Here is a 16,323-nt window from a genome sequence, read left to right as displayed (position 1 = left end):
CCCTGCTCCCCCTCTCCTCTCTCCCTCTCCTCATCTTAGAGACCCTGCTCCCCCTCTCCTCTCTCCCTCTCTTCATCTTAGAGACCCTGCTCCCCCTCTCCTCTCTCCCTCTCCTCATCTTAGAGACCCTGCTCCTTCTCTCCTCGCCTCTCTCCCTCTCTTCATCTTAGAGACCCTGCTCACCCTCTCCTCTCCTCTCTCCTCTCTCTTCATCTAGAGACGCTGCTCCCCCTCTCCTCTCCTCTCTCCTCTCTCTTCATCTTAGAGACCCTGCTCCCCCTCTCCTCTCCTCTCTCCCTCTCTTCATCTTAGAGACCCTTCTCCCGTTCTCCTTTCCTCTCTCCTCTTCATCTTAGAGGCCCTGCTCCTCTCCTCTTCTCCTCTCGCCCTCTCCATCTTAGAGACCCTGCTCCCCCTCTCTTCTCCTCTCTCCCTCTCCATCTTAGAAACCCTGCTCCTCCTCTCCTCTCTCCCTCGCTTCATCTTAGAGACCCTGCTCCTCCTCTCCTCTCTCCCTCTCCTCATCTTAGAGACCCTGCTCCCCCTCTCCTCTCTCCTCTCTCCCTCTCTTCATCTTAGAGACCCTGCTTCTCCTCTCTTCCTCTCTTCATCTTAGAGACCCTGATCCCCCTCTCCCTCCTCTCCTTTCCTCTCCTTTCCTCTCTTCCTCTATTCCGCTACTCATCTCATCTCTCCTCTCCTCTCTCCTCTACTCTCTCCTCTCTTCCTCTCTCCTCTCCTCACTTACTCTCTCCTCTACACTCTTCCTCTCTTCCTCTCTCCTCTCTCCCTTCTCCTCTCATCTCTCCTACTCTCTTCTTATCCTCTCTTCCTCTCTCCTCTCTTATCTTACTCGTCACTCTTCTCCTCTCTTCCTCTCTCCTCTCTCCACTCTTCCTCTCTCCACTTTTCCACTCTTCCTCTCCCCTCCTCTTTCCTCTCCCCTCTCTTCTCCTCTCTCCTCCTCTCCACTCTCCTCCTCTCCACTCTCCTCACTTCATCTCTCATCTCTCCTCTCATCTCTCTCCTCTCATCTCTCATCCTCTCCTCCTCTCTCATCTCCTCTCCTCTCTCCTGTCTTCTCTCTTCTGTCTCCTCTCTCCTGTATCCTCTCATCTCTCATCTCTCCTCTCTCCTCTCCTCTGTTTTCTCTCCTCTCTTCCTCTCTCCTCTGCTCACTTACTCTCTCCTCTGCTCACTTACTCTCTCCTCTACACTCTTCCTCTCTCACTTCTCCTCTCATCTCTTCTCCTCTCTTCCTAGCTCCTCTCTTCCTCTCTTCCTCTCTCCTCCCCTCTCTTGCTCGTCGATCTTCTCTTCTCTTCCACTCTCCTCTCTCCTCTCTCCACTCTTCCTCTCTTCTCCTCTTTCCTCTCCTCTCTCCTCTCCTATCTCCTCTCTCCTCCTCTCTCCTCTCTCATCTCTTCTCCTCTCTCCTCTCCTCTCCTCCTATGTCCTCTCCACTCTTCCTCTCTCCTCTCCTCTCTCCTCGTCCACTCTTCCACTCTTCCGCTCTTCCTCTCTCCTCTCCTCTCTCCTCTCCACTCTCCTCCTCTCCACTCTCCTCACTTCATCTCTCATTTCTCCTCTCATCTCTCCTCTCTCCCTCTCCTCTCTTCCTCTCCTCCTCTCTTCTTCTCTCCACTCTCCTCTCTCCTGTCTCCTCTCATCTCTCCCCTCTCCTCCTCTTCCTCTCTCCTCTCCACTCCTCCTCTCTTCATCTCTTCCCTCTCCTCTCCTCTCTTCCTCTCTTCTTCTCCTGTCCTCTCCTCTCTCCACCCTTCCTCTCTCCACCCTTCCTCTCTCCACTCTTCCACTCTTCCTCTCTCCACTCCTCCTCTCTTCATCTCTTCCCTCTCCTCTCCTCTCTTCCTCTCTTCTTCTCCTGTCCTCTCCTCTCTCCACCCTTCCTCTCTCCACTCTTCCTCTCTCCTCTCTCCTCTCCTCCTCTCCTCTCTCCTCTCTTCCTCCTCTCCTTTCTTCCTCGCCTCACTCATCTCTCCTCTCATCTCTCTTCCTCTCATCTCTTCCTCTCTCCTCTCTTCCTCTCTCCTCTCCATCTTTTCCTCTGTTATCTAATCGTGTTCAATCTCCTTTCCTCTCCTCTCCTTTGGTCTAGAGGGTGTAAGTAAAAAGACAGGAGCGCAATCTTTTTAATGCTATGTTCATATACTTTTTCATTATTCTACTGGCTTTCAACCCGGAGGCTTTGTCCTATTGGTCTCTCTTGTATCTTCTTCCTGACCTGCATAATGGACCTGTTGCTCTAAGGTTTGTTCCCTCCTCTGTGACTCAGCCATGGAGAATATGAATGCACCGGCCTTATAAACTGAGCAGCATTAACTTAACCAAACACCTGGAGCAGAATCTGAAAGAAGGTGCACTGTGATCAACCAGATGTTCAACAGACTCACTAGATCTCCCCGTCGGTATGTTGGATGAAGTTCTGATAACAGGTGTACATCCTGGCACTGTGGAGTCAGGAGGGGATCTGGTAATGTCTATCTACTCTTTCTGTGCAATGTTGCATTCTGGGTAGGTGCCAGAGCTAGAGAATAAGGCAGATGTTGCTATGGTGACCAGGGAACATCTGTCTGGAGCTACTAAATGGGCCGGTGATGTTTTTCACAACCTTTTCACCAGCCAGTGAGAAAGAGAGAGCCTGCTCTCAGGGAGAGATGGAGTGCAAAAGTGGCCCCTTTAGAAAATGTGTTTATTTTGTTTAATTAGGTACATTACAATTTTCCCTTTGTTAAATAAATTGTTTGTTTTCAAAGTCAGTGCAGTTGGACAGGTGTGGTCTGATGTCTAATACGTGGTACATTGAATCAAAGGGATTAATTGAAGGGTTATTCCATGTGAAATTGGGACAAAAATGTCCAACAACAAAAATACATTTCCTTTCTATTGTTGGGAGGATCTAGAACACAGAGAGGCCTTTACTCTAGCCTTGTGCCACATATCAGACCTCTAGACTCCCCTCTATAGGAGACACATGGCTATTACAAGAGACTACCTGTACTCTGACACAAGCTGGCACATGAAAAGGGCACAGGACAAAACAGATAAATGCCATTGTATTCCACCATCAGGGACCACATGATGTGAGGCATAACACAATGAATCTTGAAAACAGAGCAAGGGACCCAATGTTGGCAGATATCATTTATAGTATGAACACAGCATTGATCCCGTATGATATAAAACTGAAAGGGAAACACAATTGAGTGACACTTTCTTTGAAATGGCCTTCATGAATCCAGTAAAATGCTGACTTCAGTTCAGTCTGACACCCAGAAACAGACTGATACCATCACAGCCACCATTTTGGACACATGAACCCAGATCAATGTAAACTGAGCAGCACCAGAGGGATTCCTTGTCTTGGGTTTCACAAAACAGACACATGTGGTTGAGATTCAATTCAAGTGCATTTCTCCTTGAGTAGCAGCTTGCTCTCTGTATGTTTTTCTACTATAGATCCTTCTATTGTTGTCTGTTCTTCTACTATAGATCCTTCTATTGTTGTCTGTTCTTCTACTATAGATCCTTCTATTGTTGTATGTTCTTCTACTATGGATCCTTCTATTGTTGTCTGTTCTTCTACTATAGATCCTTCTATTGTTGTCTGTTCTTCTACTATGGATTCTTCTATTGTTGTCTGTTCTTCTACTATGGATTCTTCTATTGTTGTCTGTTCTTCTACTATAGATCCTTCTATTGTTGTCTGTTCTTCTACTATGGATTCTTCTATTGTTGTCTGTTCTTCTACTATAGATCATTCTGTTGTTGTCTGTTCTTCTACTATAGATCATTCTATTGTTGTCTGTTCTTCTACTATAGATCATTCTATTGTTGTCTGTTCTTCTACTATAGATCCTTCTATTGTTGTCTGTTCTTCTACTATAGATAATTCTATTGTTGTATGTTCTTCTACTATGGCTCCTTCTATTGTTGTCTGTTCTTCTACTATAGATCCTTCTATTGTTGTCTGTTCTTCTACTATAGATCCTTCTATTGTTGTCTGTTCTTCTACTACAGATCCTTCTATTGTTGTCTGTTCTTCTACTATAGGTCCTTCTATTGTTCTCTGTCTTACTGCCTGTTAGGTCCTTCTATTGTTGTCTGTCTTACTGCCTGTTAGGTCCTTCTATTGTTGTCTGTCTTACTGCCTGTTGGGTGTGTTAGTCTGGCACTAGATCTCAATACTTCTACTTAACAGCCAGATGGCACTGCCAAGAAAGACTTCTCAGCAACCAATTTACGCCTGCCTGAAGCTAAATTGCTGAACCCAAAAAAATGCAACATTAAAATATCATTATTTCTGCATTGTGTCCCTCTCCCCTCAGACAAACACTATCGGAATATACCAGTGGCGGTCGGTGCCATTTAAGATGAGGGAGGACAATATATTTTTTATGAGCATGGCCTTATTTCTACTGTAGCATATTGGATTTTATTTAACTAGGCAAGTCTGTTAAGAACAAATTCTTATTTTCAATGACGGCCTACCGGGGAGCAGTGGGTTAACTGCCTTGTTCAGGGACAGAACAACAGATTTTTTCCCTTGTCAGCTCGGGGATTTGATCTTGCACCCTTTTGGTTACTAGTCCAACACTCTACTTGGCTATCTGCCGCCTGTCCTTCATATTCCATTCACCTAGCTCAATGTAACAGCGATAGGTTTAGGCTACTACATGATACTCTAATTATCCCCATACCCATCATGAGGTTGCTACAACTTAGCCTATGAATTTAAGTTTTCAATGTAGGGGCAAAGGTCGCAAGAAATTTGAGTAATTGGATGACCGACAGAGACACATTAAATATCTCCTTGCACACTCTCGCCTTCATCTAGATGATCTAGGGTGTTGTAATTAGTCCAACAGTTGCAAACAAGAGTTTCTTTTGGACAGATTCAAGTATGTTTATCCCCATTTCTTTCCGTTTGCTTCCGTTTAATATCTTTTTTTCAACAGAATTAATATACCACTGATAGGACGCAAACACATTTCACTTCCATAGCAGCAATATTTATTTATTTTACTAGGCAGGTCAGTTAAGAACATATTCTTATTTTCAATGACAGCCTAGGAACAGTGGGTTAAATGCCTTGTTCTGGGGAAGAACGACAGATTTTTTACCTTGTCAGCTCTGGAATTTGATCTTGTAACCTTTCGGTTACTAGTCCAACACTCTAACCACTAGGCTACCTGCCGCCCCATATACAAACAGCATGATAATTTTGATCGTTGGATAATTCCTTCTCACATCTACGCTCTCTCCTTTTCTCACATTTTCCCTTTGCTTGTGGACTTCAGTGCACAACACATGAGCTGTCTGTGACTAGGCAAAAAAAACATTCCAAGCTAAACCTTCATATCATAACCGCTACACACAGCCTACATTGTTATCACCAATTTAGCTAATGTCAAGTCAACATAGCTAGTAGAAAACGAATGCATTAGTAAACCTGCTACAATCATGCTGTACAGTGTACAGTTAGCAAGCAGTTTAGCAGTTACACTGGCAAGCCACGGTGGAAATATATTAATTCAACCAAAAGCTTACCTTGACTTGGAATAGTTCCAGTATTGGATAGCCATAGCCAGCTAGGTAACATAGCATCCCTCTCTGTTTTAGCCGGGTGTTTGAGTAGGTTAAACTAGCTAGCTGCATTTGCTAGCTAAGTAAGTGAACGTGAACGTTAAAAGAAATACAAAATATAGTTTATTCTCTCTCTCTCTCTCTTGCTTCTCCTTCATTTTTGAAGAAATACATTTATACGCAACTGTTCAACTATTGTCTTTCTCTCTCTTTAAGTCATCTAATCAACACATTTTATGCACTGCAGTGCCAGCTAGCTTTAGCTTATGCTTTCAGTACTAGATTCATTCTCTGATCCTTTGATTGGGTGGACAACATGTCAGTTTATTTATTTATTTGTATTTTATTTCACCTTTATTTAACTATGTAGGCCAGTTGAGAACAAGTTCTCATTTACATCTGCGACCTGGCCAAGATAAAGCAGAGCAGTATGACAAAAACAACAACACAGAGTTACACATAAACAAATGTAGAGTTAATAACACAAAAGAAAAGAAAAAGAAAAATCTATGTAAAGTGTGTGCAAATGTAGAAGAGTAGGGAGGTAGGCAATAAATAGTCCATAGAGGCGAAAATAATTACAATTTAGCATTAATACTGGAGTGATAGATGTGCAGATGGTGACGTGCAAGTAGAGATACTGGGGTGCAAAAGAGCAAGAGGATAAGTAACAATATGGGGAAGAGGTATTTGGGTGTACTATTTACAGATTGACTGTGTAAAGGTACAGTGATAGGTAAGCTGCTCAGACAGTTGATGCTTAAAGTTAGAGGGAGATATAAGACTCCAGCTTCAGAGATTTTTGCAATTCGTTCCAGTCATTGGCAGCAGAGAACTGGATGGAAAGGTGGCCAAAGGAAGTGTTGGCTTTGGGGATGACCACTGCAATATACCTGATGGAGCGTGTGCTACGGGTGGGTGTTGCTATGGTGACCAGTGAGCTGAGATAAGATGGGGCTTTACCTAGCAAAGACTTATAGATGACCTGGAGCCAGTGGGTTTGGCGACGGGTATGTGGTGAGGGCCAGCCAAAGAGAGCATACAAGTTGCAGTGGTGGGTAGTATATGGGGCTTGGTGATAAAACGGATGGCACTGTGACAGACTACATCCAGTTTTCTGAGTAGAGTGTTCGGGGCTATTTTGTAAATGACATCGTTGAAGTCAAGGATCGGTAGGATAGTCAGTTTTAAGAGGGTATGTTTGGCAGCATGAGTGAAGGATGCTTTGTTGCGAAAAAGGAAGCCAATTCTAGATTTAATTTAGGATTGGATTAATGTGAGTCTGGAAGGAGAGTTTACAGTCTAACCAGACACCTAGGTATTTGTAGTTGTCCACATATTCTAAGTCAGAACCGCCCAGAGTAGTGATGCTGGTCGGGCGAGAGGGTGCGGGCATCAATTGATTGAAGAGCATGCACTTAGTTGTACTAGCATTTAAATGCAGCTGGAGGCCACGTAAGAAGTGTTGTATGGCATTGAAGCTTGTTTGGAGGTTTGTTAGCACAGTTTGCAAAGAAGGGCCAGATGTATACAGAATGGAGTTGTCTGCATACAGGTGTATCAGAGAATCACCAGCAGCAAGAGAGATATCATTGATATATACAGAGAAAAGAGTCGGCCCAAGAATTGAACCTTGTGGCACCCCATAGAGACTGGCAGAGGTCCAGACAACAGGCCCTCCGATTTGACACACTGAACTCTATCTGAGAAGTAGTTGGTGAACCAGGCGAGACAGTCATTAGAGAAACCAAGGCTGTTGAGTCTGCCGATAAGAATTCGGTGATTGACAGAGTCGAAAGCCTTGGCCAGGTCGATGAAGAAGACTGCACAGTACTGTCTTTTATCGATGGTTGTTATGATATCGTTTAGGACCTTGAGCGTGGCTGATGTGCACCCATGACCAGCTCGGAAACCAGAATGCATGGTGGAGAAGGTACGGTGGGATTCGAAATGGTCAGTGATCTGTTTATTAACTTGACTTTCGAAAGGCAGGGCAGGATGGATTTAGGTCTATAACAGTTTGGGTCTAGAGTGTCTCCCCCTTTGAAGAGGAGAGGGCAGCTTTCCAATCTTTGGGCATCTCAGAGGATACAAAAGAGAGGATGAATAGGCTAGTAATAGTGGTTGCAACAATTTCTGCGGATTATTTTGGAAAGAGAGGGTCCAGATTGTCTAGCCCGGCTGATTTGTAGGGATACAGATTTTGCAGTCCTTTCAGAACATCAGCTGTCTGGATTTAGGTGAAGGAGAAGTGGGGGGAGGGTTGGGCAAGATGTTGGCCGGGGTAGGGGGAGCCAGGTGGAAAGCATGGCCAACCGTGGAAAAAATGCTTATTGAAATGATCAATTATCGTTTGATCGGTGGTGACAGTGTTTCCTATCCTCAGTGCAGTGGGCAGCTGGGAGGAGGTGCTCTTATTCTCCATGGACTTTACAGTGTCTTTGGACCCATTATGGACCCGTTACGCACGCAGGCAATGAGGCAGTGATCTCTGAGATCCTGGTTGAAGACGGCAGAGGTTTATTTAGAGGGCAAATTGGTCAGGATGATATCTAAGAGGGTGCCCATGTTTACGGATTTAGGGTTGTACCTGGTAGGGTCCTTGATAATTTATGTGAGATTGAGGGCATCTAGCTTAGATTGTAGGACGGCCGGGATGTTCAGCATGTCCCAGTTTAGGTCACCTAACAGTTCGAACTCTGAAGATAGATGGGGGGCGATCAAATCACATATGGTGTCCAGGGCTGGGATGGGATGGAAATGTCAGGATTTTCGGTGGTCTTTCAAAGCCAGGATTCAGACATGGCTAAGACATCCGGGTTGGAGGAGTGTGCTAAAGCCGTGAGTAAAACAAACTTAGGGAGGAGGCTTCTAATGTTAACATGCATGAAACCAATACTTTTACAGTTACAGAAGTCAATAAATGAGAGCACCTGGGGAATGGGAGTGATGCTGGGGGCAGCAATGCCTGGGTTAACCTCTACATCACCAGAGGAACAAAGGAGGAGTAGGATAAGAGTACGGCTAAAGGCTAAAAGAACTTGTCGTCTAGTGCGTTCGGAACAGAGAGTAAAAGGAGCAGGTTTCTGGGCACAGAAGAATAGATTCAAGGCATAATGTACAATCAAGGGTATGGTAGGATGTGAGTATAGTGGAGGTAAGCCTAGGCATTGAGTGATGATGAGAGAGGTTTTGTCTTTAGAGGCACCATTTAAGTCATTCGCGGCATGTGTGGGGGGTGGAACATAAGAGCTAGCTAAGGCATATTAAGCAGGGCTGGAGGCTCTGCAGTGAAATAAGACAAAAATTACTCTCCAAAACATCAATAGACACGGCATATTGACATTAGGGAGAGGCATGTGTAGCTGAGTGATCATAGGGTCCAGTGAGTAGCTAGGCGAGCTGGAGGCACGGCGATTCAGACAGCTAGCATGCCGGGGCTAGCAGCAGGCTAGCAGATGGGCCTTAGGGGGACGTCGCAACGTGAGAGCCTGTTGAAACCCCCTCTGATGGTTACGTCAGTAGACCAGTCTTGATGGATCAGCGGGGTTCCATGTCGGCAGCAAAGGGTTCAGGCCAATTGGCAAAAGAGGTAATTGAAGCCAGGAATTGCTTGATTGATCTCTTCGGCTAGCCGGGAGATGGGCAAGGTTCGAGGCTAGCTCCAGGCTAACTGGTGCTTGCTTCGGGACAGAGACGTTAGCCAGGAGTAGCCACTCGGATAGCAGCTAGCTAGCTGAGATGATCTGGAGTAAAGGTTCAGAGCTTGCGGTAGGAATCCGGAGACGTGGTAGAGAAAAGCAGTCCGATATGCTCTGGGTAGATATCGCGCTGTGCAGGCTGGCAGGAGTTGATCGAACTGAGGCTGGCAGTCCGAGTTAACGGTGATGACCGCTAGCAGTGGCTAACTGACTACTAGCTAGTAGCTAGTTAGCTGGCTAGCTCCTGAAGGGGTTCCGGTTCTAAAGTGTACAAAATAGCAGATCCATACCACATTGGGTGAGGCGGGTTGCAGGAGAGTATGTTCGGTCCGTAGATGGAAAATGAGATTGAAAATGTAAAAAATATATACGAAGAAAAAAACGATATATACAAATGACAGGACAAGACAATCAAAACAGACATCCCACTGCTAGGACATCTTGGATTTTAAAGAGGGAGGGTGAGGAGTTAATGCTGCAAGAGCTCTAATAGGTTAGAGGACGTTCTCCGGAAGTTGTCATAAAAACTGTGTAACTCTATAGAAGGGGGTGAGAACCAGGAGCCTCCTAGGTTTTGTATTGGAGTCAATGTGTACAGAGGAGGACGGAAGCTAGCTGTCCTCCGTCTACACAATGGTGCTACCCTACAGAGTGCTATTGAGGCTACTGTAGACCTTCATTGCAAAACAGTGTATTTTAATAAATTATATGGTGACGTGAATATATTTAGTTTAGTTTTATCTTAAAGTGATGAACTTTTTAGATGTTTCACTATTTTATTTATTTCTGAAATTCAATGAGGATGATGGTCCTCCCCTTCCTTCTCTGAGGAGCCTCCAATGGAATAAACCCACTGGGCACACACTCATTCTATCTCTCTCTCTCTCTCTGCAGGTTGACAGGACAGAGGTGATCCGTAGCTCTATAAGCCCCACCTTTTCTAAAGTCTTCACCGTGGACTTCTACTTTGAGGAGGTACAGCGGCTACGTTACGAGCTCTATGACATCAGCAGCAATCACAACGGCATCAAGGAGGCTGACTTTCTGGGGGCCATGGAGTGCACACTGGGACAGGTGTGTTCTCACGGCAACGCCACACTAACTCCGACACTATCTCTAACACAATGCTAAGTGCTAAGTGCTAATGCTGGACCGAGCTGAACTTAGAGACCATTAAAAGCAGTTAGCAGAGGCTTTTTAGTAGACCCAGTGAGACTGTTTACTCAAGAAAGACAACACCTACCTCTCACCCTCCCTCTCTGCACGGGTCATTTCCTGTAACGTAAAAAACAAGCGAGTTAAGTGGTTTAGTGGCAGTTGGTCGGGCAGTGTAGCGTGTTTTATATCAACCCTTTTCACCGGAAAAAGGGAGCTCTCTCTCTCTGTAATGTTTGCATACTGTCAGCCTCCAGTAAAATGACATGCCGCGTGCAAATAATGATAAGGCACATAATGAAATAATCTCCCAGACTTTCATTAAGAGTGTTTTGCTACATGCAGCTGTCGGCTGAAACAGTTGGCGTCCGGTACGCCAGCGGGCCTGGAATGTTTGAGCCTTCTGAGCCTCTCTCTGGTATTATTGTGTGTCTATGCCAACAGCAAACGATTCTTCCCCACCACTGCTGACACATGGTTCATAGGCCCTGCTATCTTCATCTAGTTGTTCTGAGGAATTCCCCAGAAACTAATTTCATGTGTTATGAATTTCAATATTTAGTTTGAGTTTGATCCAAGTTTCAAAGTATCCCTCTCTGCCTCCCTCTCTCCCCCTTCTCTCTTTCTCTGTCTTTTCCCTCTAACTCCTGGGAGATGTTCATATGGATGAGCTGTTCATTTTGTTCCACTCTGTTGTGTCGCCAAGGAGACGGTGGGACTGTGGGTACATCTCAATGCAAATCAGAGACATCATTTAGAAACACCTTATATTGTGAATAGGATTCACCAAGGGGTTTTACTACATTTCTACAGTTTTACTTCATATTTTATTCTCAAAATCATCCAATAGGCCTACTGTACCATGCAACCATTCCAGCATTGACAATTTACTGAGAAGGCTTTGAACCTTTACAAAGACTCACATATTGCATCTTACTTGCATAATGTGGAAAGCCTCACAGCATCCAATTATTTTATGGCATCTTTCCAGCATGTGTTTACGGCAAAACTTCTCTTCAGAACTCCCCAACCTCACCCTATACAACCACACTCTCTTTTACTTCAGACACTTGTGCAAAACTCTTCATTTTTTTCTTTCTTTCTTTTTTACTGTGCCGGTGATTCCCTCATCCCAGTTTCCCCCGTCTGGTTCTCCTGAGTTGCTGTGTTGTTGATGTGAGGCATCGAGTCAGGGGAGTCTCACCTCTTATCTTTCTCCAAACAGATTGTGTCCCAGAGGAAGCTCACCAAACCGCTGCTCAAACAGGGCAGCACAGTGAGCAAGTCCTTCATCATGGTAAGGCCCCTCTCTGTCACTTAGCTCCCTCTCTCTCTAGCTTTCTCTCTCTCTCTAGCTTTCTCTCTGTAGCTTTCTCGCTGTCTGTCTGTCTGTCTGTCTGTCTGTCTGTCTGTCTGTCTGTCTGTCCAAAGCAAAGCAAAGGTAACTGAACTTAATGACTATCGCCCCATAGCACTCACCTCTGTCATCACGAAGTGCTTTGAGAGACTAGTCAAGCATCATATCACCTCTACCTTATTTACCACCCTAGAGCCACTTCAATTTGCTTACCGCCCCAATAGATCCACAGACGATGCAATCGCCATCACTCTGCACACTGCCCTATCACATCTGGACAAGAGGAATACCTATGTAAGAATGCTGTTTATTGACTACAGCTCAGCATTCAACACCATAGTACCCTCCAAGCTCGTCATTAAGCTTGAGGCCCTGGGTCTGAACCTCGTCCTGTGCAACTGGGTCCTGGACCTCCTGACAGGCCGCCCCCAGGTGGTGAAGGTAGGAGACATCACCTCCACTCCGCTGATCCTCAACAAGGGTGAGTGCGTGCTCAGCCCCCTCCTGTACTCCCTGTTCACCCATGACTGCGTGGCCAAGCACGCATCCAACTCAATCATCAAGTTTGTAGACAACACAATACTAGTAGGCTTAATTTTACCAACGATGACGAGACAGCTTACAGGGAGGAGGTGAGGGCTCTGTGAGTGTGGTGCCTGGAAAACAACCTCTCACTCAACGTCAACAAAACAAAGGAGATGATCGGGGACTTCAGGAAACAGCAGAGGGTGCACCCCTCTATCTACATCGACGGGACAGCAGTGGAGAATGTGGAAAGCTTCAAGTTCCTTGGCGTACACATCACTGACAAACTGAAATGGACCACCCACACAGACAGTGTGGTGAAGAAGGCGCAACAGAGCCTCTTCAACCTCAGGAGGCTAAAGAAATGTGTCTTGTCACCTAAAACCCTCACAAACTTTTACAGATGCACGATTGAAAGCATCCAGTCGGGCTGTATCAACGCTTGGTATGGCAACTGCACCGCCCGCAACCTCTCCAGAGGGTGGTGCGGTCTGCCCAACGCATCACCGGGGGCAAACTACCCGCTCTCCACGAATGGAACACTAATAATGTTTACGTATCTTGCATTACTCATCTCATTTGTATATACTGTATTCTATACTATTCTACGGTATCTCGTTCACTTAATAATGGTTACATATCTTGCATTACTCATCTCATATGTATATACTGTTTTCTATACTATTCTACTGGATCTTAGTCCGTTCCACTCTGACATCGCTCGTCTGTATGTATATAGTCTTAATTCATTCCATTTGTGTGTATTGGGTATATGTTGTGTAATTTGTTATATATTACTTGTTAGATATTACTGCACTATCGGAGCTAGAAGCACAAGCATTTCGCTACACCCGCAATAACATCTGCTGATCAGGTGTCTGTGACCAATACAATTTGATTTGATTTGATTTGAGAAGCCTACCACCTAATCTACAGTCAAAGTGACCAGGCAAACTTTAATTTAGACACAGGAGTTATTTTTTACACTTTCTGAGTTTGGTGTAGAGTAGCATCTGAACTTAACAAGTAGATATGCATGCATGTGTCTGTTTGAGATGAACATACGTATTGTTTTGTTTCTGAAGCACATTGCCTGTTTGCTTATGCATGGAAAATAACCTCTTTCAAAAAAGGCATCAAGGCAGTCTCAATAGTGTAAATCATATTTTATTGGGCCACACGCACACAAACACACGCACGCACGCACGCACGCACGCACGCACACACACAAACACACGCATGCACGCACGCACGCACGCACGCATGCACACAAACACACGCATGCACGCACGCACGCACGCATGCACACAAACACACGCACGCACGAACGCACGCATGCACACAAACACACGCATGCACGCACGCACGCACACAAACACACACGCACGCACAAACGCACACACGCACGCACAAACACACACACACACACACAAACACACACGCACGCACGCATGCACACAAACACACGCACGCACGCACACACACAAACACACACGCACCCACAAACACGCACGCACGCACGCACGCACGCACACACACACACACACACACACACACACACACACACACACACACACACACACACACACACACACACACACAATAGTACTATATAAAGAGAGAACTAAATAGAGCAGTATCTCAAGGTCATTATGAAAACGCGCTCCCAGCAGAAAGAAACTAACATCAGTGTCAATAGGACATATATTAGACCAGATGAGGAATGGTTCCACAATATTTCATATCTAAACAGTTGACAAACAAATATGAACCCGGAGGCAGATACAGAACAGTACAAGCAATTTATGAACTCAAAGTATGAAAGACAATATGCCTATCATGCGTTTCACTACAATGATTACAAGTTCTTTTTGGTTTCTGGTTTCTGGTTATAACCAGGGTGTGTGTGAATATTAGTACCAGGTGTTTGTAAATATTAGAACCAGGTGCGTGTGAATATTAGAACCAGGTGTGTGTGTGAATATTAGAATCAGGTGTGTGTGAATATTAGAACCAGGTGTGTGTTAATATTAGAACCAGGTGTGTGTGTGAATATTAGAATCAGGTGTGTGTGAATATTAGAACCAGGTGTGTGTGAATATTAGAACCAGGTGTGTGTGAATATTAGAAGCAGGTGTGTGTGAATATTAGAATCAGGTGTGTGTGAATATTAGAACCAGGTGTGTGTGAATATTAGAAGCAGGTGTGTGTGAATATTAGAACCAGGTGCGTGTGAATATTAGTACCAGGTGTTTGTGAATATTAGAACCATGTGTTTGTGAATATTTGAACCAGGTGTTTGTAAATATTAGAACCAGGTGTGTGTGAATATTAGAACCAGGTGTGTGTGAATATTAGAACCAGGTGTGTGTGAATATTAGAAGCAGGTGTGTGTTATGTACCTGCAGGTCACTGCCGAGGAGCTGACAGGGAATGATGATTATGTGGAACTTTCTTTCAGTGCCAGGAAACTTGACGACAAGGTAAGGTTTCAACGCTACAGAACATGTTTCATTTGCGCTCGTTCATTTATTATGAATGCATTACATTATTGTATATCCTCTCCATTAACCATGGCATCAACTGGTCTCAGAACAGTTTTTATACACATAGAGCTATGCTTCAAGGGGAAAATCCCATCAGAGGAATAATTACAACAGAAACACATTAGCTACAGAGAACCAATCCCTCCTCAATGAGGATCTATGATCCATCCAACTCCCCATCTCAGTCTCTTCTGCTGTGTTTGTGGTTCTGGCTCACACAAACACACAACACAGATATGTGAGATGGGGAGATAAGAAAGGAGAGAGAGAGCAGAGGTGTGTGTGGTGTGTTTGTGGTTAAGTCCAAGAGATGTTTTTAAGTCTCCTGGTGTCTTTCTCAGCCCCAGTGTATCTCCAATCACAGTCTAATTTAAATGAGCTAATCTCCACTAAATGGAAGATTGTGTGTGTGTGTGTGTGTGTGTGTGTGTGTGTGTGTGTGTGTGTGTGTGTGTGTGTGTGTGTGTGTGTGTGTGTGTGTGTGTGTGTGTGTGTGTGTGTGTGTGTGTGTGTGTGTGTGTGTTTGGCGTGTGTGTCTGCCTTCAACTGAAATAAGTTTCCCCTCACCACAGGTGCTAAAGTACATTATTCCAGCACTAAAATGCAAATAAGCATTGCATCTGCAGGGAGAAATGCAATCAATCAAAGTGATTTGCTCTTAATTTTCCTATCAGTATCCTATCAGTAAAAATTGTGTTTATAAATGATTGATTTCGTGTTTTTTGAACTGTAGATTTATTCTGATCAGCAGGTATTTTGAGGGAATTTTTCTCCTGGAGCATCCAGTCAAGTTGATTGTAGTACTAGGATCAGACATCAGGTGTGCATAACCAGACCAGGATATATCATGATCATTGCTGGCCCCAATTCAAATCAAATCAAAGTGTATTTGTCACGTGTGCCGAATACAACCTTACAGTGAAATGCTTACTTACAAGCCCTAACCAACAGTGCCATTTTTAAGTAAAAAATAGGTATTAGGTAAACAATAGATAAGTAAAGAAATAAAAAAACAGTAAAATGACAGTGAAAATAACAGTAGCGAGGCTGTATACAGGTGGTACCGGTACAAAGTCCATGTGTGGGGGCACCGGTTAGTCGGGCTAATTAAGGTAATATGTACATGTAGGTATAGTTAAAGTGACTATGCATAGATGATAAACAGAGAGTAGCAGCAGCATAAAAGAGGGGTTGGGGGGGACTGGGGGGATGACACACAATGCAAATAGTCCGGGTAGCCATTTGATTACCTGTTCAGGAGTCTTATGGCTTGGGGGTGAAAGCTGTTTAGAAGCCTCTTGCACCAAGACTTGGCACTCCGGTACTATTTGCCATGCGGTAGAAGAGAGAACAGTCTATGACTGGGGTGGCTGGGGTCTTTTTACAATGTTTAGGGACTTCAACTGATACCACCTGCTGTAGAGGTCCTGGA

At 44.7% G+C, this 16,323-nt stretch overlaps 1 protein-coding gene across 2 annotated transcripts in view; it reads left to right on the top strand.

Annotated features, from left to right (window-relative positions):
* cpne4a (copine IVa) overlaps positions 1–16,323 on the top strand; it is a 105,458-nt gene that overhangs the window by 42,416 nt on the left and 46,719 nt on the right. The window contains exons 3-5 of one of the 2 annotated variants that reach the window (XM_055924841.1): positions 10,203–10,382; positions 11,689–11,760; positions 14,754–14,828. In XM_055924841.1, coding sequence (XP_055780816.1) covers positions 10,203–10,382; positions 11,689–11,760; positions 14,754–14,828 — 327 coding nt within the window. The remainder of the gene's footprint in view (positions 1–10,202; positions 10,383–11,688; positions 11,761–14,753; positions 14,829–16,323) is intronic. The other variant, XM_055924842.1, reaches the window with a different exon arrangement.

The sequence above is a fragment of the Salvelinus fontinalis genome, chromosome 6 (assembly GCF_029448725.1).
Source record: "Salvelinus fontinalis isolate EN_2023a chromosome 6, ASM2944872v1, whole genome shotgun sequence".
Classification (NCBI taxonomy): Eukaryota; Metazoa; Chordata; class Actinopteri; order Salmoniformes; family Salmonidae; genus Salvelinus; species Salvelinus fontinalis.
This window is presented reverse-complemented; position numbering and strand designations above follow the sequence as displayed.